The 27,026-nt window shown below is 34.8% G+C and overlaps 1 protein-coding gene across 1 annotated transcript; it reads left to right on the top strand.

Annotated features, from left to right (window-relative positions):
- Positions 1-1,246: 1,246 nt before the first annotated feature.
- Positions 1,247-3,572, top strand: LOC144439122 (uncharacterized). The gene is made up of 3 exons (XM_078128387.1): positions 1,247-1,267; positions 2,288-2,460; positions 2,707-3,572. The coding sequence occupies exons 2-3, from the start codon at positions 2,313-2,315 to the stop codon at positions 3,438-3,440; spliced, it is 882 nt and encodes a 293-aa protein (XP_077984513.1). The 5' UTR covers positions 1,247-1,267; positions 2,288-2,312; the 3' UTR covers positions 3,441-3,572.
- The last annotated feature ends 23,454 nt before the right edge of the window (positions 3,573-27,026 follow it).

Raw genomic sequence — 27,026 nt, forward strand, 5'->3', positions numbered from 1 at the left:
TGCATGCATGTGTAGACATGCTTCAAAAGGGAACCATGTCTTTGCCTAATTCAAGATTAAGGGTTTCTATCTGTATTGAGTATTGAGAAATAGCATTACTTTGTTGACATCCTAATCCAGGCATCCAAAAACCAAATCAATATGGAAAATATACCATTGCAAGTCTACATAATACACAAACTCAAATAAAATTAAAATAATCCCATTTGATGAATTTTGTAATATTCTGTCACAGTGTCTGAAAACATCCTATGGATAAACCTTATAGTGAGACACATTGTATCACTGAAGAGTTGATATGAAGACTTGATCTGTACGGGTCTGTAACCAGTCTAGTACTGCTTATAGACACAGTAATTATTATGACTGGATTTGGACTGTTGTCAGTTCATTCTAGGTCCTGTCAAACTGGAGACACAAAATGAAGAGTTGGTACCTACAGATAATCTGAATCAATTTGAGACCAGTCATATGTAAATCTGTTGTTATGTCAACAGCCAATCACAGGGGTGTATTTCACAATGCTGCCAAATCAACCAATCAGATTCATGTTTCTCTGCATGTACTTCTCTAGCTATTTGCATATATGACATTGAACAGAGTACACAACTCTGATGTAACCTATTCACAAGAATGTAGGCCAAATGTTTCTGAAACTTTTCCCATGACATCCAGGACCTTAAGAACAACTTACTCAAAAACAAATCCTGGAAAAACAGGATTTTATTCTAAAAATATCTTAAATCAGTTGTTGAGTTCTGCTTTGTGACTATATATGGTTGTGATGGAATTCTTGTATTCCTTGGGTGGTATAATGAGTATTCACTACTAGAATGTATAAATAAGACAGAGGTAATGCTGTGTAGCTACAGATTGGACTGGAGGCACAGTTAGCTACATCAAAACATATCTAGCTGACATTCAAGTTGTTCTACAAGTTCTGATACCTACAGAGTTGTTCTACAAGTTCTGACACCTACAGAGTTGTTCTACAAGTTCTGACACCTACAGAGTTGTTCTACAAGTTCTGATACCTACAGAGTTGCTCTACAAGTTCCGACATCTAGAGTTGTTCTACAAGTTCTGATATCTACAGATCGAGTTGTTCTACAAGTTCTGACATCTACAGAGTTGTTCTACAAGTTCTGACACCTACAGAGTTGTTCTACAAGTTCTGACACCTACAGAGTTGTTCTACAAGTTCTGACATCTACAGAGTTGTTCTACAAGTTCTGACATCTGGAGTTATTCTACAAGTTCTATACAGGTAATGTTGTATTCCTACTCATGTGATTTACCAGACAAACAAATAGCACCACACACATCTACTTTTACAGGAGAAATGAAGTTGCATTGATGTTTCACTCTTGCAACATGTTTAGAACAAAAATACAACAATATTCGACCAACTGTATTTCTTAGTCTGTCTCAAGCTGTGGTAAAAACTACCTACTAGCAGCAAGTTTCTTTATTGATCACAGTGTAATCTTTCACTTCCTGATGTTTAATAGTACATTTCACCAGTGGAGTTTTAAGTAGAGTCTTCAGGATAGCAACACTGGGAGATACCTAATCGTGTATGCCAAACAAAGTTGTACGGTTGTATTGTTTTCTAGTTGCTAATTTAACATCAAATGTTGGAGTTGTTTGTTTACCGTCTGAGTGCAGTGAGTAAGTGTATGTGTGTCATATTATCTGTGTAGTGACTAGCCAGCCTTGATCTTATCAACAATTTGTTTACAAAAAAAAATCAGGGAGTGAAATATTACACTGTTATCAATAGAGAAACTTGCTGAAAGTAGTTAGTTTTAACACAACTTGAGACAGGCTAAGAGATACATGTACAGTTGGTTGAAGATTGTTGTATTGACACAATATCACTGTAGACTAACAATAACAGACACAAAGCACACAGCAGGATCCTTTACCCAATCAATTTGAAAGTGATGAAGTATTGCCATTATTTAACAGTGGAGTAGAATCAGGCCTCTGTTAGAGAAAAAGTAATTACAGCTATACTTGATGAGTTCAATGGCTTCAATTGTTTACTTTACAACTGATAATCAATATGGTAACTTATCAACCTCTACTAGCCACTGTGTGCTGCACATCACCCTGATCATTGCTTCTTTTACATTTGAAGCTGTGTATGTGTGTAAAACATGTCTCACTAGTAAAACCTATGGTATCTTCATTTCTCCTGTAAAATGTCAAATTCTCAAATTATACAGTAACTTTTTAAGTCCTATAACTCTTTAGATTCAAGTTATTTTCTTTCTTGTTTCAGTAACCTTAACAACACAGCATCAACAATGAAGACATTTGCATTCAAGTTGTTGGTACAGTACTGTATTGTAGTCTGTGTTGTACAACTTTCATTGACTGTTGCCCAGCAACCAGATGAAGACACCCGGACTGATGTATCTCAACGCTGTGGAAATGGAATCCCTGGTATCCCAGGTAAATACTATTACATGTATTATTGATACATAGCACACATACATGTATTATACCATACAGTACAAAAAGTTCAAGTTCACCACTATTCTTTGTTAAAACTTCTCAAGTTCAACAATGTTAAAGATTGCCAATCCTCTTCCATGTCCAACACTGTCAACATTTTGAAATTCACAGAGTTGATGTAAAAACGGTAAATTTTTGAAAAGTTCAAAAAAATGGTACATGATGAATGTTTTATTCTTGTAGGTGTTCCGGGTACCAATGGATTACAAGGACCTATAGGTTCAAAGGGAGATAGTGGTTCAAAAGGGCTGGATGGAACTCCTGGTGAGAAAGGTGACACTGGTGAACTTGGGTCAAGAGGTCAACCAGGTCAGAAAGGAACAACAGGTAAACCAGGACCAAAAGGAGCCAAGGGTGAAATTGGACAAAAAGGAATACATGGAGTTGAGGGACAAAATGGTACAAAAGGTGATACAGGCATCAAGGGTAATAAAGGGTCAACGGGAGGCCAGGGTGCACCAGGACCTATAGGTCAGAAAGGAGAAGTAGGTCAGGTACAACAACAACCTAGAGTAGCATTCTCAGTTGCCAAGACAACATCCACAGGATTTGTGTCTAGTAATACAGTGATTGTTTATGATAAAGTATATTCTAATGATGGAAATGGTTATAGTACATCTACTGGAAAATTTACATGCCCTGTCAGTGGTATGTATTACTTCATGATTTCAGGAATACGACATAACAACAGCTATAACTTCCATATGTGTTTGATAAAGAACACTACCCAGTTACCTTGTATATATGCACACAATTCAGGTGGTAGGCACCATGGTGCTGCATCTAACAGTGTAATCATAGATGCAGATCAAGGTGATGAAATCTGGGTTAGACTTAGTGGTGGTTATGCTGTGTTCAGTAATCGCAATGAATACACAACCTTTACTGGTTACCTGTTGTATTCAAATACACAATAAACAAAGACAGTCTGCAACACTAAATAAACAAAGACAGTCTGCAGCACTAAATAAACAAAGACAGTCTGCAACACTAAATAAACAAAGACAGTCTGCAGCACTAAATAAACAAAGACAGTCTGCAGCACTAAATAAACAAAGACAGTCTGCAACACTAAATAAACAAAGACAGTCTGGAACACTAAATAAACAAAGACAGTCTGCAGCACTAAATAAACAAAGACAGTCTGGAACACTAAATAAACAAAGACAGTCTGCAACACTAAATAAACAAAGACAGTCTGCAGCACTAAATAAACAAAGACAGTCTGCAACACTAAATAAACAAAGACAGTCTGCAGCACTAAATAAACAAAGACAGTCTGCAGCACTAAATAAACAAAGACAGTCTGGAACACTAAATAAACAAAGACAGTATGGAACACTAAATAAACAAAGACAGTCTGCAGCACTAAATAAACAAAGACAGTCTGCAACACTAAATAAACAAAGACAGTCTGCAGCACTAAATAAACAAAGACAGTCTGCAACACTAAATAAACAAAGACAGTCTGCAGCACTAAATAAGCAAAGACAGTCTGCAGCACTAAATAAACAAAGACAGTCTGGAAGAACACTAAATAACAAGAGTCTGCAGCACTAAATAAACAAAGACAGTCTGCAGCACTAAATAAACAAAGACAGTCTGGAACACTAAATAAACAAAGATAGTCTGCAGCACTAAATAAACAAAGACAGTATGGAACACTAAATAAACAAAGACAGTCTGCAGCACTAAATAAACAAAGACAGTCTGCAGCACTAAATAAACAAAGACAGTCTGGAACACTAAATAAACAAAGATAGTCTGCAGCACTAAATAAACAAAGACAGTATGGAACACTAAATAAACAAAGATAGTCTGCAGCACTAAATAAACAAAGACAGTCTGCAGCACTAAATAAACAGACAGTCTGGAACACTAAATAAACAAAGACAGTCTGCAGCACTAAATAAACAAAGACAGTCTGCAGCACTAAATAAACAAAGACAGTCTGGAACACTAAATAAACAAAGATAGTCTGCAGCACTAAATAAACAAAGACAGTCTGGAACACTAAATAAACAAAGACAGTCTGCAGCACTAAATAAACAAAGACAGTCTGCAGCACTAAATAAACAAAGACAGTCTGGAACACTAAATAAACAAAGATAGTCTGCAGCACTAAATAAACAAAGACAGTCTGCAGCACTAAATAAACAGACAGTCTGGAACACTAAATAAACAAAGATAGTCTGCAGCACTAAATAAACAAAGACAGTCTGCAGCACTAAATAAACATTTCAACTCTTTCTTCACAATAACTTTTTTACTGTCTTGTTATTCTTTTCAGATCTGAATAATCTTTTATTTGTAGTTTGTTTAAAAGAACTGAACTTATTTTATAGAGTGATAAATGAATTAAAAATTACAACTAATAATAATATTATGAATTATATATCTAATACATAAAAGAATACTTTTAACAGGAACGATACTATAGTACATTCATTAAAATATCAATCTGGTTGTCATGGCAGCAACTATAAACATAAAATTACTTTGTTATTTTACAAATTTCATTTATCCTCACATACAAGAGTAAACAAATTTACATAAACTCTATCAATGTCATACATAACATCAAATTTTATTTTTTTTAAATTCTGACATATTAAACCTGGATGCTATTTCTTCCTTTCTTATTAGTAAAGTTATTTATAGTACATAGATTCATAAATTCATATCATATTCAGAATGTATCGTACACTATGATTAACACAGTATGGTTTTTTTAAAAAGTAGAGGGGGCAGGGGAGGGGGGGTTGACTTTTATGAAAATGAATTTTAACAACATAAGTCATTAGACTCAAATGAATATTTCAACTTGTCTAGATAAGTTAATTAACCGTGGTATTATATATATACCATGCACAAAGTTAAACAAAAAATATGGAATATATACTCTGGTCATTCTACATCACGACAATGCATGTCTATATCATGACAACATGTGTCTATGTCACCAGTTCTGCTGTGTTTGAAATATGAGTCAAAACATTCAAAATTGTAATTACTTTCATCAATTTTTCTTTGATATTACTGGTGCTGGTATAATTATATTATTCTCTAATATTTGTATTAAACCACTGTGTTATACTCTGTATACACTAGGCATAGTATAGTGTGAATGACTTATACAGAAGTACATCAAATCTAACCGAGGACAAATTACTGACATGTAAGCATTTAGAGTTTTAGACAGCAATTGTAGTGAATTTTAAGACATGTACATCCAGCCAATGGCCGGATTACTTACATATATTGATATAAACTCTGGAACAGAAGTAAGAAACAACACGTATACATTTGTAAGACAAGCTGTCTCAGTTAGTTTTATAATAAACACTGACATTTCTTGTCAAGATTTGGTTTCTGTTTTATGTCATCATTTACTGTTAAACAGAGTTCGTCTAAAGTACACTTGTAAACTTTGGATAGAGTTTTAGGATGTCTGAAGTGTGTGTGTGTGTGTGTCTGTCTGTGTGTGTGTGTGTGTGTGTGTGTGTATGTATGTGTCTGTATATGTATGTATGTATGTGTCAGTCTGTCTATCTGTCTATAATCATTCATGAACACATGTTGGTTACTGTGGGAAATACATGCGTGTGTACAAGTGTATGAGGTATGTTTGATGTGAGATTTTGCCAAATCTCAAGACCCTGACAACTGTACTGCATTGCATTGCCATCTGGAAAGTCTGATTATCTAACACAGAGGGCAAAGGTCAATATTGTCAACTTACCTTTTGACATGGCTTCCTTGATAATCTTTGTATTTGAAGATAACGCATGTAACGTCTCTAGTACTGTCAATCAACCTAGGTCAAATAACACAAAATAAATTGATAATCTAGTATTGGTAACTGACATAGGTCAAATAACATAGAGTAAATTAATAATCTAGTATTGGTAACTGACCTAGGTCAAATAACACAAAGTAATTAATAATCTAGTATTGGTAACTGACCTAGGTCAAATAACATAGAGTAAATTAATAATCTAGTATTGGTAACTGACATAGGTCAAATAACACAAAGTAATTAATAATCTAGTATTGGTAACTGACCTAGGTCAAATAACACAAAGTAAATTAATAATCTAGTATTGGTAACTGACCTAGGTCAAATAACACAAAGTAAATTGATAATCTAGCATTGGTAACTGACCTAGGTCAAATAACACAAAGTAAATTAATAATCTAGTATTGGTAACTGACCTAGGTCAAATAACACAAAGTAAATTAATAATCTAGTATTGGTAACTGACCTAGGTCAAATAACACAAAGTAAATTAATAATCTAGTATTGGTAACTGACCTAGGTCAAATAACATAGAGTAAATTAATAATCTAGTATTGGTAACTGACCTAGGTCAAATAACACAAAGTAAATTAATAATCTAGTATTGGTAACTGACCTAGGTCAACTAACATAGAGTAAATTAATAATCTAGTATTGGTAACTGACCTAGGTCAAATAACATAGAGTAAATTAATAATCTAGTATTGGTAACTGACCTAGGTCAAATAACACAAAGTAAATTGATAATCTAGTATTGGTAACTGACCTAGGTCAAATAACACAAAGTAAATTAATAATCTAGTATTGGTAACTGACCTAGGTCAAATAACACAAAGTAAATTGATAATCTAGTATTGGTAACTGACCTAGGTCAAATAACATAGAGTAAATTAATAATCTAGTATTGGTAACTGACCTAGGTCAAATAACATAGAGTAAATTAATAATCTAGTATTGGTAACTGACCTAGGTCAAATAACATAGAGTAAATTAATAATCTAGTATTGGTAACTGACCTAGGTCAAATAACACAAAGTAATTAATAATCTAGTATTGGTAACTGACCTAGGTCAAATAACACAAAGTAAATTGATAATCTAGTATTGGTAACTGACCTAGGTCAAATAACACAAAGTAAATTAATAATCTAGTATTGGTAACTGACCTAGGTCAAATAACACAAAGTAAATTAATGATCTAGTATTGGTAACTGACCTAGGTAAATTAATAATCTAGTATAGGTAACTGACCGAGGTCAAATAACACAAAGTAAATTAATAATCTAGTATTGGTAACTGACCTAGGTCAAATAACACAAAGTAATTAATAATCTAGTATTGGTAACTGACCTAGGTCAAATAACACAAAGTAAATTAATAATCTAGTATTGGTAACTGACCTAGGTCAAATAACACAAAGTAAATTAATAATCTAGTATTGGTAACTGACCTAGGTCAAATAACACAAAGTAAATTGATAATCTAGTATTGGTAACTGACCTAGGTCAAATAACACAAAGTAAATTAATAATCTAGTATTGGTAACTGACCTAGGTCAAATAACACAAAGTAAATTAATAATCTAGTATTGGTAACTGACCTAGGTCAAATAACATAGAGTAAATTAATAATCTAGTATTGGTAACTGACCTAGGTCAAATAACACAAAGTAAATTAATAATCTAGTATTGGTAACTGACCTAGGTCAAATAACACAAAGTAAATTAATAATCTAGTATTGGTAACTGACCTAGGTCAAATAACACAAAGTAATTAATAATCTAGTATTGGTAACTGACCTAGGTCAAATAACACAAAGTAAATTAATAATCTAGTATTGGTAACTGACCTAGGTCAAATAACATAGAGTAAATTAATAATCTAGTATTGGTAACTGACCTAGGTCAAATAACACAAAGTAAATTAATAATATATTATTGGTAACTGACCTAGTTCAAATAACACAAAGTAAATTAATAATCCAGTATTGGTAACTGACCTAGGTCAAATAACACAAAGTAAATTAATAATCTAGTATTGGTAACTGACCTAGGTCAAATAACACAAAGTAAATTAATAATCTAGTATTGGTAACTGACCTAGGTCAAATAACACAAAGTAAATTAATAATCTAGTATTGGTAACTGACCTAGGTCAAATAACATAGAGTAAATTAATAATCTAGTATTGGTAACTGACATAGGTCAAATAACATAGAGTAAATTAATAACCTAGTATTGGTAACTGACCTAGGTCAAATAACACAAAATAAATTAATAATCTAGTATTGGTAACTGACCTAGGTCAAATAACACAAAGTAAATTAATAATCTAGTATTGGTAACTGACCTAGGTCAAATAACACAAAGTAAATTAATAATATATTATTGGTAACTGACCTAGTTCAAATAACACAAAGTAAATTAATAATCTAGTATTGGTAACTGACCTAGGTCAAATAACACAAAATAAATTAATAATCTAGTATTGGTAACTGACCTAGGTCAAATAACATAGAGTAAATTAATAATCTAGTATTGGTAACTGACCTAGGTCAAATAACACAAAGTAAATTAATAATATATTATTGGTAACTGACCTAGTTCAAATAACATAGAGTAAATTAATAATCTAGTATTGGTAACTGACCTAGGTCAAATAACACAAAATAAATTAATAATCTAGTATTGGTAACTGACCTAGGTCAAATAACATAGAGTAAATTAATAATCTAGTATTGGTAACTGACCTAGGTCAAATAACACAAAGTAAATTAATAATCTTGTATTGGTAACTGACATAGGTCAAATAACACAAAGTAAATTAATAATCTAGTATTGGTAACTGACCTAGGTCAAATAACACAAAGTAAATTGATAATCTAGCATTGGTAACTGACCTAGGTCAAATAACACAAAGTAAATTGATAATCTAGTATTGGTAACTGACCTAGGTCAAATAACACAAAGTACAAGTTATTATCACAATGTGAGATAGAAATACCAACTAAAGCCTGCACAGTTGTTTACACTTGTAACACCAACACCAAAATGTACAGAGACAGAGGGGTACCTAATGATACTGGGAGCGATACTGGACCTGGTGCATCCCGAAGGGCAAACATAGAGACAGAACTACAGAACACAGCACTGTAATATACACAGAGATGAATCTTACCAGCTGGCAGTGTTTGTAACACCAATAATAAACAGACCAACACGTTGGCATCTGCAATGTTTGTCACACAGTCCTTGTTACCAGTTACACTAGCTATCACCTGTAAGAAAATGGTAACAGATGTTGTACTTCTCAGGACATCATAATTTTGTAACATTGCGCGATAATCCCTCAGAAATCATGAATATTTTTTTTAGTTTATGGTCTCAATTTCGCGGAGTAGTGTTCCTCTCTTTTTCAATGGAACACGTACTGTACAATAGGGAACTTGCAAATCCGCCATGTTGAATGTTGCATCATGGGAAATGCGATAATAAATACTAATCAAATAGTAATTGTAAACAATAATAGTAACTGAGTCCAAAATACATTTACCTTTTCCAAGGCATAATGACCCACCTTAAAAGTTAATAGGTTTTTGACAGATTTGTTCTCATTTTTACCAGAGATGGTTCATAAGTGTCTGATGTTGGCTGGAATTTCCAGCCACAAACCAGAGATGGTCCATAGGTCTCTGTGGTTGGCTGGAATTTCAAGCCACAAACCAGAGATGGTTCATAGGTCTCTGTGGTTGGCTGGAATTTCCAGCCACAGACCTTAAAAATCACCCATATTATGCACAAAGTGGTGAAGAAAAATAGCCTATTTCCACTTTTTGTGTGCATATAATGACCATAAAATTGACCATTTGGAATGGTCAATGTATTTTGGACTCAGTTTAGTACATTGTTTTTAACCACAAATGATCAATTCATAGCCACCCTGACCATTGTGGGAGGTTTATTTTGTCAGTAGCTCCTGATTAGGTATTACAATAACAACAGATAATCCCATAGTCCTTTGCATCTGAGCATGCTCAGTTTATATTGCAAGTTCCCTATTGAGTAGGAACACAAGCTTTGACTTGTTATCATAATTAACAGTGTTGCATACCTCCAATGCTAACTGTTGGACTTTACCAGCACCCTGTATTCTGAGCAGTGAGAAGAGTAACTTGAAGTGGCCGATACATTGTATTTCACAACCTGAAAGAAAACATAACACAAATTATAATTGGCTGATTTGAGAAATAGGGAGTGCCTCACTGGACACTGGGTGAAAAGAACAAGACAATGTACCAGGTCCTGATAAAATTAAAGAAAACACAACACAACACAACACAATACAACACAACACAACACAGCACAGCACAGCACAGCAAAACACACTACACTACAACACAACACATCACAGCGCCATGCAACACAACACAACACATAAAATAACACGAGTCACACGACACGACACGACACGACACGACATATCAATGCAACGCAACGCAATGCACAACACAACACATGAAATAACACGAGTCACACGACACGACATATCAATGCAATGCAACACAACGCAACACAATGAGATTAAACACATTTTAAAGAGGATATGATCTGACCTAGTTGGTGATCTTGTTTACTAGCTGTAAATGATCACAAAGTTAATACACACACACACACACACACACACACACACACACATACATACATACACACATACATACATACACACATACATACATATACATACATACATACATACATACATACATACATACATACATACATACATACACACATCCATACATGCACACACACATACATACACACACACATACATACATACATACATACATACATACATACACACACATACATACATACATACATACATACATACATACATACATACATGCATACATACATACATACATACACACATACACACACACATACATACACACACATACATACATACATACACACACATACATACATACATACATACACACACATACATACATACATACATACATACATACATACATACACACATACATACATGCACACACACATACATACACACACATACATACATACATACATACACACACACACATACATACATACATACATACATACATACATACATACATACATACATACATACATACATACATACATACATACATACATGCATACATACATACATACACACATACATACATACACACACATACATACACACACATACATACACACACACACACACACAATTTAGATATACAGTCAGGTAGTGACCTACTTTATATCTTGCCTTGGTATTCTATGATAAACAGGGCTTGAAATAAACATTTTTAGTTGGTAGTCAACAGGGAAGATTTGGTAGTCATTATTTTTTTCAGCATTTAATAATTTATACATAAACAAAACATTAATTAATAAACTTTCTGATAACACCCAAATTTTTTGTATGAAATTAGTGATATTCATATTATGCAAACACTTGACCTGTCATCCAATATTAGTATCATAGGAAGTATCATATATAAATGATTATTTTGTACCAAGCTCTTATTTTGAAATGTCCACTTGGAAACCTCAAACTGACACACATTTTGGCATAACATATACATAATAAATATACACATATTTTTACATGAATGGTGACACACGTACCCATGCACGCATGTGCACACGCACGTGCACACACACACACACACACACACACACACACACACACACACACACACACACACACACACACACACACACACACACCAAATACCTTAAACATATACAGGACATGACCGAGAGATTGACACAAATAAATTTCAAAACACTAACTAAATCGCTAGTCACACAGTGAAATTACTTTACAATGTGAAATGCTTGACTTGATGACTCCCTGACCAAAGGTGATAACACTCAATGCACATGTGGCTCATACCATTATACTAGTAGGGACATGTTGTTCTACGTACACAACAATTAGGTATACAAGAACAATTATTTCATTGTATAACAATTCAAATATATCAAATAAAACATGTTTTTTGCTATCACTCAATCAGCTTTGATTGTATTTGTGTGTTTATTCATAACAGCGATTCAAACGATTTGTAGTAGAACCCCTTTCAAGTTGTCCAAATGACGCACAAACTTCATTTTTTTGCTCAAAAGTCACTAGAAGTAAGAATTGAAAGAAGAAGTAAGAATTGAAATTTATTTCATCAGATAACAAAAAACAAAACAATAAATAAATAAATAAATAATACATTACACTTTCAAACAAATTGGACAAAAGGAAATATACATGTGTTATCTAATGGGGACCATGAAAATAGTTCAGCAGAACTAGTCGTGTCTATGGCCCGTACATTCAATTTTAGATTAATTCAAATTCATAAATGGACGCAACGAAGAAAACTGAGTTTGTACACTATATGCAAGTAAATAGTATAAAGATTTCATCATTTTTGCCAACCTCAGTTACTTCCATGATAGCAATCATTGACTGTCATCTTGGTTTTTCAAACAACTTACAAGGGTTGACGATACCAGTCCTTCTGCATTGCTTTTTGCAATATTCTGTATCGTGTCATATACAGTTGACTTTGGAATGCCTACCTAGTACCTCCGTGTGTTATCTGCTCTGATTTTTGAAATGATGAACGATATCAGACCACAGGGAACCCAGGAACCGTGTGACAAGCAAAACAAAACGAAACAAACAAACAAACAAACAATAAATAAATAAATGAACAAGCAAACGAACGACAAGTATAGGAACAAATAAAATAATTAAATAAACCAGCAAATAAACAGCGGGTATTTAAACTGAATTCAAATACCAGGATGTTGTCTAATATTAACACATATGAATACTGCGATGAAGATGGTGGAAATTGACTTTTAAATCACCGAAATTTGTAGTCCATGTGCGATGAAAGGTAAAGATTTTATCTGAATCGAGAGGCCATGGTCCTGTAAATTACGTATACTGAGTGTTTATTGTCATTTAAGATTGATTTGGGTGTTTTTTGAGGCTTGAAAAGAGGGACAGAGAAAGACCATGAGTGAACCCTTGTGTTTTTTGTAGTGATGGTATAGGAAAAAACCATATCTAGTATACCCCCATGAGTATCTGTTTATTTGCTGGTTTATTTAATTATTTCATTTGTTCCTATACTTGTCGTTCGTTTGCTTGTTCATTTATTTTTTTATTTATTTATTTATTTATTTATGTATTTATTTATTTGTTTGTTTGTTTGTTTGTTTGTTTGTTTGTTTGTTTGTTTGTTTGATTCGTTTTGTTTGTCACATGGTTCCTGGGTTCCCTGTGATCAGACCTCATGGCGTCAATTCTCATGGAAACATTATCTGGCACTGTAGGATAATTTCACTGACATCTGTTTTGACCGGACAGTAGTCACATTGACTCACAGCTTTGGACCATGGATGGGGGGGGGGGGGATGCCTACAGACTGCAAATGTATAGATTTGAAACTCCAAACCGGCATCCAGTTTGAAGTTTCAATGTAGACATCATTTCCTAGAGGCTCATTCCATTTCGGATGTGTGGGTGTGTGGGTTGGTTGTCAAACGAACGCTTTCAAATCTGAACATTTATGCTATTTAATGTTATTACTTTGAAAAAGTCTCACAATCAAAAATACACATGGTCACCATCCACTTCATTTTCCTCTATATCAAAAATTAATATGCTATGACCCAACCCTAGAGAGAAATGGTATGCGCCATGGCATGTCCTGCCATATTTTATCCATTACTATCTGTAAACATAGGAAGTCAGTGTTCTGATTATGTCTAGGATTTCCCTGTCTGTCAAATAAACTACCATTTTTCAAGTAGATTTGTTGTGTGGCTACCCATATCGTAAATAATTTAGACAAAAAGGTGCCTGTTCGAACTGCGACTGACTGTATCATATCATTTTGATTGCAAAAGTGAAACATGGAAAAGACAACGAAACAGTCATGAAATCATTAAAGTGTTGCATTTTGACTATGGCATTTGTAACATCACATATAAGCTACACGTGTATTGTTTATTTTACCAGGCCACTGTTACTTGCTACAAAGTAAGCGATATCAAACACGCCTATCAAAAACACATGTCGCTTTAGTGATACACTACATTGTCAGCTTGTCAGCAGGCCTTCCATGCATACAGTGGCTTGGTGTCCCTAACATTTTCGTGGTAGTCAATGGTGACTACCAGTTTTCGAACTTGGTAGTCATTTTGGAAAAAAACTGGTAGACAATTGACGTGAGACTATGGCTAATTTTGAACTCTTATAAAGAATATTGATTCAAAACGTTGGATTACATTTATTGATCAGGACTGTTTCACTCGTTCCTTAAAGTTGGTATGAAGTTGAAAAGTTGCCATTTTTTTAAAAGATTAAAATGATACACACTTTTAGTATATTATTCTACTTCCTGGAGTGGACTGAAAGGCTTGTGAAAGAAACCGGATGTGTGGCACATTAAAAAATTAATGTCCCAAATTCGGTATTTTTTTGTGTTGATGGTACGTACCAAAACAAACTGTTGTAAACATACTGGCATATACATAATGGCGATGGATTCAAATCTTCTTTCAACGCACATGCCTTTCGACACTGACAGGTGTTCTGAGGACACACTATTGGACAGGTAACATATGAAGTGCTCTACTATAGATCTGATGATTTTGTAGTGATCTGTGATGCAAACAAAATCCACTCTCTGGCCTTCATACCAACTTTAATGCACTTCTACATATACCGGTACATACATACATACATACACACATACACACATATACATACACACACACATACATACATACATACATACATACATACACACACACACATACATACATACATACATACATACATACATACATATAGAAAAGCACATCACCGTTTTGTCAATGTTATATTTTATTTACACATATTTTAATACAGGCACATGAAGTACATCAATTTCTCAACAACTTCTTTCCATTGATGGTCGTTATTACATCACTTCTTCGCGGAACTTAGTGGACGTTTACAAATGAATGCGGTTTTGTAATTGCAGTCAAGATCGTGCCATTCGTACCCTGGAAAAGTAAAGACGACCCGTTAATTTAGAAAATTACAGTATGCTAACGAATATATGCAAGTAGTGGTGAAAAGCCAAACCCAAATAATAAATTTTGGAGTTTATATATATATATATATATATATATATATATATATATATATATATATATATATATATATATATATATATATATATATATATATACTGTCTTAGCAGATTGATACACACCGAGTTTTATATATATATATATATATATATATATATATATATATATATATATATATATATAATAGTAATAACATTGAGAAAACGTCAAGTGCAAAAGTATACTGTTTCAATCAATCTGTAAATAATGGTACAGTGCCATGTCAGTGGAAATCAATACTCGATGACTGAATTGTAAATATAGACGTCGACGAGGTCTCACCAAATGATGAATATTCATGTGTGATGCTACCATTCACTTGAATTACACTTTGTATACTTTACATTAGAGTACAATATTGTCAGCGACAGTAAAAAAAGGCTACATACAAAGCTTATAATTAGAGCATGTCTTCTTCTTCTTACGTCATCCACAATCTAGCTGTGGTGACATGACGTGTTTACTCTATTGTGTGCGATTTTGCACAGTATCCAACAGTGTCTTTCCGCTCATTCCAGTTTCATTTTCAATGATCATTTTCAAAGTTGTGTTTGGCCGGCCACGACGGCGGGAAGCATCTGGTTCCCACAGCAGTACTTGACTAGCTGCCTCGTTGTGTCTCATTATATGTCCAGCCACGCGAAGACGACGTAGTGTGATAACTGTTCTTATTCGAGGCAGGTCATCATAAAGGTCCTTGTTGGAGATATGGTCCCTTCAGGAGATGTTATGGACTCTGCGCAGTAGTCTAGTGTATGTTCCATTTAGTGATTGTTCAAGTTAGAGCATGTGACACAGTATTATTGATATGAACGCCATAAACGAGTGGTGGCACTTATGGCAATTGCTTTACTTAGGTGTTACGGGTTGTAGTGATCGTCATACTTACCAGCATTTTCGTCCAAGGCAGCACAATCTTCATTCTCCGTACCACCATTTGGTTGTGTGGGAGCCCAATTAGTGTACACTACATTTGATCCATCACTCCACTCAAAAACACCCTCCTTGAGATGCAGTAAAGGATTTAATAAAAAAACATGATATAAAACAAAAACAAATATTATTCTGAACTGAGGACATAAGTCGTCGGCTGTCATTCTAACAATATATTCACCACGGTATGTGGTAGCCTCTAAAACCCATTTTAAAGAGGGTCTGATACAAATTGTTGTTCCAATTCTTGATTATTCCCAAAAAAGCGTGTTTTTTTTTGTCGAATTTTAAATTTCACAAATTTCATATGGGACAAAACAGCTAGAGCTATAACAGGTTTGCTGCTATGCACACACACATTGCTCGGGTAAAATACTATATAAATTTGAGTACACGAATACATATCATGCAGAGTAATTAAGTGGGTAGATTTGAAGGTAGATGGTAGATATCATAGTCTCTTAAAGGCCTTGCAATTGATTATTCAATATGGTCTATGTCATGAAATTAGTAGTTTCCTACCGTTATTATGTCGTTCAAACCTATCCAAGTATGCCACTCGTTGGTACTTAGTGATTGCACAAAGATTTGTTCATTGGGCGAGAGTACGGAAACCAGATCTCCACCTGGATTGGAACCATCGGTTCTACAGAACACTAATGCATCTGTCCAAGTTCTGTGATTCAGAGCGGCCGACACAAAACGGTAACAATGATCATTGAATATGTTGTAGATGCACGGGGTTTCTTCGTCAACAATTTCTGGATAAACAATTTACATTTAAAGTGATGTAAAAACATGGTAGCCTGTCTACAGAACTGGAATCATGGCTTCGTTGTGCTCATTCTGTCCAGCCTGTTATTGTGACTATGTCAAATTGATACTATGGTTTGAAAATATCTCAAGAAGCTACTTGGTCGATTACATGCATGTCAGGCTGTTTGACTATTCAAATTAAGTCATTACTAGTTGGACATGAACTAACAAGGACTTGCCTCTATTAAGGGACTGGTCAGCTTCTTCGGCCGGAGGGGGAGGGGGAGGGTTCTGGTGGATTGTTAGGGGTCAACCTGTTTTGAAAAAAAATGGATGGTGGGGGGGGGGGGTATTGTCATTTGATTGTGATGCAAGAAAAAATCATTTCTACAATGACATGACCTTGTCTGAACCACAGGGTATTAAGCTTAGCTATTTATGTTTACGAAAGCAAACAAAAAACAAACAAACAATAAATAAATAAAACAAACAAATAAACAAACCAATAAAAAATATTGACACGCATCAACAACAAAGTAATTACTAATCAGTATCAACAATATTCCTATCCAATAAGAATTACTATATGTGTTCCTGTATACGAAATAGAAATAGTCACAGTTGTATGTGTTGTATGTAAATTCTCCAACTATCCCCTACCATTAATGATACAACTAAACTGTCAGATTCACAGACCATTACTATTAAATACCATTCAACTTGTTTAAAGACCATATTCAACCCTAAATAATAGTTTCTTATACCTGATGTAAAGCTTGGAAATTATTACCTGAAAGGATCTGAATAGCCTCAAAATTGGCTTTAAGAGTCGAAAAACACCCTGAGCTTAGAGGGGAGACCCCTAGGAGCCTCCGTGAGAGGTGGAAATATCCCCGTCTCAAACTCTTCCCCTATCGTTCACGGTCAAGATACTAGCTATTTAATGTTTTTGTTTTAACATTGATGTAGTTGCTAATTACACGAAGGCCCTGACTTATTAAGTATAATATTTGTGAGACATATAACAGCTGCAGTCCACGCTGAGTCACGATAATATTCCTGTCGTAAAAAGTATGGGCGGGTCAGTCTGTTTTTGTTTTGTTTTGTTTTTTTAAAGGGGGTCTGGAGTTTTTTGTCGGTCTTATGGACGAATCCACCGGCAAAAGACACTGGCTGGTCCCTATGGTTGAATTTAAAACCACGTTTCGACCCTACACAAAGGATATTGGTCAGGAATCAAACAAACTATTAGAATAGCAGTGGATAAAAATTGAAATGTAATACAACCGAAAGAAGTCTGTAAACAATAATAAAAATGAAATTCAAAATGAAACTTAAAACTAACTTGAAAACTTCGGACTGGGCGGACAGAAAAGCACATGGAGGATAAGACTAAACTATTGTAAAAATCAAATTTAAACCAAAAGACGGACAGAGGTGAAAAGAAAATACATAATGCAAAGTAGATGTTCTCTGCATCAAAGTAACATTGAGAAACAAGGTATACCAGATATAAGTAAACTACAACTGCCAACTGCAAGAACAGTTTGTTTTTGTTTGTTTTTTACACATTCTTTACTATGGCATCACTTTAGAAAAGAACAACCTGACGAAGACAGCTAGGCCCACACAAGGAGCTCAATGGATAGATTTCTAAAATGGTTCCCTGAACCAAGGACGTTGTGTAAATGTAGCCTGAATTATTCCTCTAAAATTCGAGGATTTCTGTTTAAAATACCTGATGTAAACGAGGAAAGAGTTTGTGCAGAGGATGAGATGTATTGTAAGTAATATTTATATAGCAATTGCATGAGATGTAATTTTATTAGAGAAATGGAATATATAGATACATTATATCAGGATTACTTACTTTCCTCTACTTCCCCTACTTCAACGAAGCACATTGTCTGGACCACAGTATGCAGCAAACAAACAAACACAAGATATTTTGACTGCATCTTGACGAATTCCTGTTGGTGACAGAAACATGGACGTGAAAATTTGCTGTCTCGTTGGTTGGGATTTGTTGTCAAAGTAAAATTACTAATTTGTATTCTTAGACCCAAGACAAGATAATGTGGTATTCTCTAGCCATATGGATGACGAATATGAATGTTTAATTTACGAAAACAACTTTTTACCATGTGTTCCTTAGTTAAAAAGCATCAGCCATGTCCATATGCTGTAACTCAGTACAACTCGTGGGCCTCAAGTAAAGCGTTAGAATGATCAAGTGTAAAATTATTATACTGTTTTGATGTATTTCATTATCACCCCAGTATGTGGTGTCCCTCAGTGTAATCGATCTGTAAATATGCTAGCAGTGCAAAACAGGTAAATAACCAATGACTCTAGTGTAAATATAGATGCCATTAAAATTGTCTAGATTTCACTGAGAGCTAGAATTCACTATAAACTACAAGGTAATAATTTAAAGTAATTGAAAGAGTATATTACTTTTACAATTGATATGAACGTTCTAAATGAGTGACATATAGACAATTCAAGTGTGTTAAAACTTACTTTTGTGCTTAGGACTGGAATTTGCAAAAAAGGTAAAAGCGTATGAACAGTTTGTTATTTTGTGTACAACAACAAATATTTTATACCTTTTTACAATTGTTTGCAATTTATGGAGATACAAACAAGGACTTGGTGTTTGTTGTTTATCAATTTTAAAAAATCCAACATAACTGCCAAATTCTTAGCCATATGGTTACTTCACTGAACTTCATTTTTGTTGCAGCTATCAAATTGACAGATTGATGGATGCCATTAACAGAAATGGATGCTGATGACGAAAACAACAATTACCTAATGGGTGAAAGTTAATGCCCGATGTTATATTCTGTATGGTTAACATCTTTAAGAAAAATATATGGAACGCAACGGGTACTCAGTCGTTACAATCAATAATAGTTACTGAGTCAACGTGTGGTGTCTATGTTCATGCAGACTTCAACTGTACGTGTCTGTCTACAGTGCAATCGCCTTGATACGTTTGCTGACAATGTAATGTTAAACCCCGGTCGATCTACAGCTCAGAACGACTTGTGCTATACGGATGTTGTATTGTCAACTTTCTCTCATGTTCTTGAATAAAGAGACAATCAAAATCATGTGTTTCGAAAAAACAGTATGGTCACATACCTTTAAGATACTTTGATATGACACTGAGAGCTAGGTGCTGCAAGCAGTCTCGTATATGGCACGATTGATGTGGATTTTGTCTGTAACATATGTTCTGAATCTCATTGTATTATCAATTAGTTTGTACAATTTATCAATGAGGTGATGTACACATATCTGTTTATCTTTGGCTCAATATGAAACAATTCAGTAACATACTGTATTTATATATATGTGTAAAGAATAAATGACGATGGGTTGAATGTTAGGGTTCTTAGAGTTTTGCTTTCAATGTATCTTGAACTAGAGTCTGGTTTTCGGTGTAAAGATAGAATAAATTAGTATTTTGATTGAAAGATTGGAACGACAGAAGGATGCAGGAGATGTTCTGTCTTGTTTTCTTTGTTTATTAGTTGGTTGGGTAGTTAGTTAGTTAGTTATACAAATGACAATGAACAGGTGTATTTATGTTAGAGAAAAGTTACCATAAGTTGAAATTTACCTTCCACAAGGGAGGACTTTCAGCCTTTTTTCTCCATACGTAGTACCACATTTCAGGACACCGGGATATTCTCTACAAGACAACGGTCTTACAGCTACAATACTATGCCTTATTCGAGGTTTTGATACAGACACTACTAAACAATTAGAAAGTCTATGGATTAATAGAGCTGGAACCTTACATCTCCACGGACTTAATGACTATGAACCATCTGGTATACAAAACTAACCATGTTCTTTATTTACCTTTTAATTTATTCTACATTCACTTTGATCACAAGACTGTGTTTTCCTTTTGTCCGGACATGTGCAGTTTATTTGCGAGCTTTCGTGTGTTGGTAATAGCTTGAAGAAGGTGTTCAAGCTATAGCTACCGAAACGTTTCTTGTTAGTAATTTACTTTGTGATTGGAAGTAACGCTGACTTTGTAGACTACCTGTTCATCAAGTCACTTATATATATATATATATATATATATATATATATATATATATATATATATATATATATACACACACACACACACACACTCAGTATATGTAAAATGTCTAATATCTATAAGGACATGTACGAGGCTATTTATAAAATTTCAAACCATACACATTATCGAACGTCATAGAAGACTTGTCTAAATACACCAAGTTTACCCTCAGTACATTATAATACAACTGTATGAGGCTATAATACCAGTACTTACTTTAAGATATTTTACATTTTACATACATTTAGATATTTTGGGAGGGACACATTCGCTTGCTTATAATTATTGACTGCCCCATAATTAAATGAGAGAGACAGAGAGAGACAGAGGGACACAGAGATAGATACAGACAAACAGACATACATACATACATACATACATACATACAAACAAAGAAAGACACAGACAGACAGACAGACACACATACATACATACATACATACATACATACATACATACATACATACATACATGTGTACATACATGTGTACATACATACATACATACATACATACATACATACATACATACATACATACATACATACATACAAATAGATATCATAGTAGCTGTCACCAACCTCATCAATTTGGTTCAAATTATGAGCAAAATATTTGAATCCTCAATTTTTTTCATGCCCCCTCCCCATTTCTCCCCAGCCCCCTGCCGTCAATTCTGACCCTAGCCTAAATTGGTGCCATACATAAACACTTTAAGGTATTTTATTTGTATTTTGTTCGAATATTACAAGTTCCAAATCAATTTACCCCACAATATCATATAGGGTTAATGCCGGGGTTTGAGACACTGCTTGCTAGTGATGGATACACCCACTACATTGCCAGGGTACCATTCTTAGGCAGAGAATGGAATCTGATGGCCAGTAAACTAACTATAACCAGAGGTATGGTCTACCTTACCAATAAATCATTGCGCTAGGTAAATAAATATACAGTGGGGGAACGGAGAGTGGATGAAGGAAACAAGCTAAAGATGGCACTCAGCATAGTACATACCTCTTTGAACGCCAAGCTGTTCTCAAATTACCCCACAACGAAGGCACCCCCAAGGTTGTAGCTCGGTACATCAAGACTGCACAAGCATCAGTCTATATACATACATACATACATACATACATACATACATACATACATACATACATACATACTTAGAAAAAGGCACATCACCGTTTTGTCAATGTTATATTATATTTTGCACATATTTTTTTTCATGCCCCCCCCCCCCCATTTCTCCCCAGCCCCCTGTCGTCAATTCTGACCCTAGCCTAAATTGGTGCCATACATAAACACTTAATATAGCCACATGTAGTAAATCAATTTATCAACAACTCCTTTCCATTTATGGTCGGTATTTCATCACTTCTTCGCGGAACTTAGTGGACGTTTACAAATGAATGCAGTTTTGAAATTGCAGTCAAGATCGTGCCATTCGTAGCCTGGAAAAAAGGAAAGACGACCCGTTAAGTTAGAAAATTACAGTATGCTAACGAATATATGCAAGTAGTGGTGAAAAGCCAAAACCAAATCCTATATATTAAATTTTGGAGTTCATATATATAATAACACTGAGAAAACATGTAAATGTTTGGGAGCCGGTTTAGTTACCATGGAAACGTAGCCAGGGGTGGCGATGAGGTGGCTTAAGGTGGCAATGAGCATTTTTGAATCCACAACCAAAAAACTAAACCAGATATGATGTAACTGAAAGGGCAACCATAGATTTTTGTTCCAACACACATTGTTGGATCGGAATACACAATTCTAAACTATAGCTACCATACATGATATGCCCCAGGCAAATTAATTATATGGAACTATATGAAATGCGAAGCTAGCATACTTAAGATAATGCCTAATTATCGAAAACCCATTAATAATACAAGTTACATCAACAAGCGTTAAAGGACATATGCACTTATTTACCATGAATGCATGTACTAAACTGTCTTAAATTTAAAGATTGTATTCTAAAGATATTGCCTAATTATCAAAAATGGCATTCAGTTTGAATCTGGTTGTAACAGGTGGTCATGTAATAAGATTTGATATTAACTGTAACACCCAAGTAAAGAGATTCAACTATTCATATCAAGTGTAAAAGTATACTGTTTCAACCAATATGTAAATAATGGTACAGTGCAAATCAATACTCAATGACTGAAGTGTAAATATAGACATACATGTAGTCTAGATCTCACCAAGTGCTAAATATTCAGCTGTGATACTAAAAGTACACTCTACTTTACATTAGAGCACAGTATTGTCAGTGGCATTACAAAGGCTACATATAAAGTTTACAATCAAAGACAAAACTTTTCAAACAGTATTATTTAGATTGATATGAATGCAAAAAACGGGTTTGCCACAAATCGCTGTACTTTGGTATTACGGGTTGTAATGGTCGTTATATATACTTACCAGCATTTTCGTCCAAGGCAGCACAATCTTCATTCTCCGTAAAACCATTTGGTTGTGTTGGAGCCCAATTAGTGAATATTACATTTGATCCATCGCTCCACTCAAAAACACCCTCCTTGCGATGCAGTAAAGAATTTGACATAAACATGAATATAATATAAAACAAAGTGTCTTAGGCTGTCATTTTAACAATCATATATTCAGGTACACGGTAACGTCTAAAATCCTAGTAAGGTACAGAATGGTGTTCCAATTCAAGCACTTTTTGTAAAAGTTTAGATTTCAAAACTTTCATGATATGGAACAACAGAGCTAGAGTTATAACATGTTTGCTACTATGCAAACACATTGATTGGGTAAAATACAATATACGTTTTGTTTATATATTACATAGAGTAACAATTGGCTCATTTTGAAGGTTCCTTCATTGAAGGCATTTGACAGAAAGGTAGATATCAATGCCTTGATTATTCAAGATAGTTTCTGTCAAGAAATTAATAGTTCCCTACCGTTTGCATGTCGTTGAAACCTATCCAAGTATGCCTCTCGTTGGTACTTAGTGATTGCACAAAGATTTGTTCATTGGGCGAGAGTACGGAAACCAGATCTCCACCTGGATTGGAACCATCGGTTCTACAGAACACTAATGCATCTGTCCAAGTTCTGTGATTCAGAGCGGCCGACACAAAACGGTAACAATGATCATTGAATATGTTGTAGATGCACGGGGTTTCTTCATCAACAATTTCTGGATGAACAATTTACATTTAAAGTGATGAAAAGACATGGTAGCCTGTCTACAGAACTGGAATCATGGCTACGTTGTGCTCATTCTGTCCAGCATGTTATTGTAGACTATGTCAAATTGATACTATGGTTTGAAAATATCTCAAGAAGCTAATTGGTCGATTACGTGCATGTCAGGATGTTTGACTATTTAAATTAAGTCATTACGAGTTGGACATGAACCAACAAGGACTTGTCTTTATCATGGAACCAGTCAGCTTCTTCGGCCGGGGGGGGGGGGGGGGGGTTCTGGTGGATTGTTAGGGAGTCATTCTGTTTTGAAAATTGTGATGCAAGAAAAAATCATTTCTACAATGACATGACCTTGTCTGAACCACAGGGTATTAAACTTAGCTATTTATGTTTACGAAAGCAAACAAAAAATTACTTGTTTGTGTTTTTGGATGATATATATTCACATGTCCCCATGTAGCAGAACAGTGTTACTTAGGCCTCAGATCACAAACCAAGCTTATACACATTAAGTATTATCCATACCCACAAAAAAAAAACATTGTGAATATAGTGAGTATAGTGTACGCAAATTGCGGCGGTAAGTTGCCGACGGTGACTTTTTAATGAATGACAAACCCATTCATCTGTAATACTAGCTTTTTTTCTCGTTCGGGGGCTGTAGTCCGAGAGACAGTTGTCCTTCGGGGCAGTTGTCCGGGGGGGGGGGCAATTGTCCGGGGGGCAGTTGTCCGGATGGGGGGGGGGCAGTTGTCCGCCGGAGCAGTTATCCGAGGGGGCAGTTGTCCTGTTACCGAAGACAGCTAGGCCCATACAAGGAGCGTCGAACTACTCCCTGGCTATTGATAAAATGGTTCCCTGTCCAAGGACATAGTGTAAATGTAGCCTGAATTGTTCCCCTAAAATTCGAGGATTTCGGTTTAAAATACCTGGTGTAAACGTGGAAAGAGTTTGTGGAGAGAATGAGATGTACTGTAAGTAATATTTATAGTAATTGCATGAGATGTAATTTTATTAGAGAAATGGAATATATAGATACATTACATCAGGATTACTTACTTTCCTCTACTTCCCCTACTTCAACGAAGCCCATTGTCTGGACCACAGTATGCAGCAAACAAACAAACACAAGATATTTTGACTGCATCTTGACAAATTCCTGTTGGTGACAGAAAGATGGACGTGAAAATTTGCTGTCTCGGTGGTTGGAGTTTGTTGTCAAAGTAAAATTACTAATTTGTATTCTTAGACCCAAGACGAGATAATGTGGTATTTCCTGGCCATATGGATGACAAATATGAATGTTTAATTTACGAAAACAACTTTACCATGTGCTCCTGAGTTAAAAAGCATCAGCCATGCCCATATATGCTGTAACTCAGTACAACTCGTAGCCCTCAAGTAAAGCGTTAGAATGATTTCCCATATAATGGTTTGTTCATGACATCTACACCAAGTGTAAAATTACTATACTGTTTCAATGTATTTCATTATCACCCCAGTATGTGGTGTCCCTCAGTGTAATCAATCTGTAAAAATGCTAGCTGTGCAAAACAAGTAAATAGTCAATGACTCTAGTATAAACATAGATGCCATTAAAATTGTCTAGATTTCACAGAGAACTAGAATTCACTATGTTAACTACAAGGCATATAATTTAAAGAGACACTAAATGCATTTTTTAGTTCAGTCTTTACCCAGGAGAACAGAATCAGTTTTACACAACCAGAACTTCTTCTAGATGACCAGAACGATTGGCTATCACAGTTTGATATTTCTACAGAGGATGTGTATAACCAACTCATCAAATTGAACTCAAGCAAAATCCCAGGACCTGATAACATACATCCAAGAGTACTGAAAGAACTTGCCGCAGAACTAACAGCACCTATCACTTTTATTTTCAATTTGTCGGTAAAAGAAGGAAGTATTCCAAAAGTATGGAGACAAGCAAATGTAACTCCAATTTACAAAAAAGGACCAAAACACCATGCTGGTAACTACAGGCCAGTAAGTCTCACATGTATTCTGTGTAAAGTACTAGAAACATTGATAAGAAATGCCGTGGTAGAACACTTGGAGAAGCATGCACTCACTCATCAGAGACAGTCAGTATGGTTTCACTAAAGGCAAATCATGTGTGTCAAACTTGCTGGTGTTCTTTGAAACTGTAACAAAATCAGTGGATGAAGGAAACCCAATAGACATAGCATACCCTGACTTTAGTAAGGCCTTTGATAAGGTTCCCCATGCAAGACTAGTTTCAAAGCTACAAGCACATGGAGTAACAGGGAAGATCAGTGTTTGGATTCAGAACTGGTTAACCGACAGATCACAACGTACAGTACTAAATGGAAATGCATCTAAATGGTCAGCTGTCACCAGTGGTGTACCCCAAGGATCTGTGCTAGGACCCATTTTATTTTTAATTTACATTAACGACATTGATGATGTAGTGCAATCTTTCATACT

This window comes from Glandiceps talaboti, chromosome 8, assembly GCF_964340395.1.
Source record: "Glandiceps talaboti chromosome 8, keGlaTala1.1, whole genome shotgun sequence".
NCBI lineage: Eukaryota > Metazoa > Hemichordata > Enteropneusta > Spengelidae > Glandiceps > Glandiceps talaboti.

What these genes read in the sequence shown, in the direction of transcription:
- LOC144439122 (XM_078128387.1), top strand. Translation starts at nt 2,313, where the DNA reads ATGAAGACATTTGCATTCAAGTTGTTGGTACAGTACTGTATTGTAGTC. An exon ending in TGGAATCCCTGGTATCCCAG is followed by an intron (nt 2,461 to 2,706) that starts GTAAATACTATT and finishes TTATTCTTGTAG; the next exon opens with GTGTTCCGGGTACCAATGGA.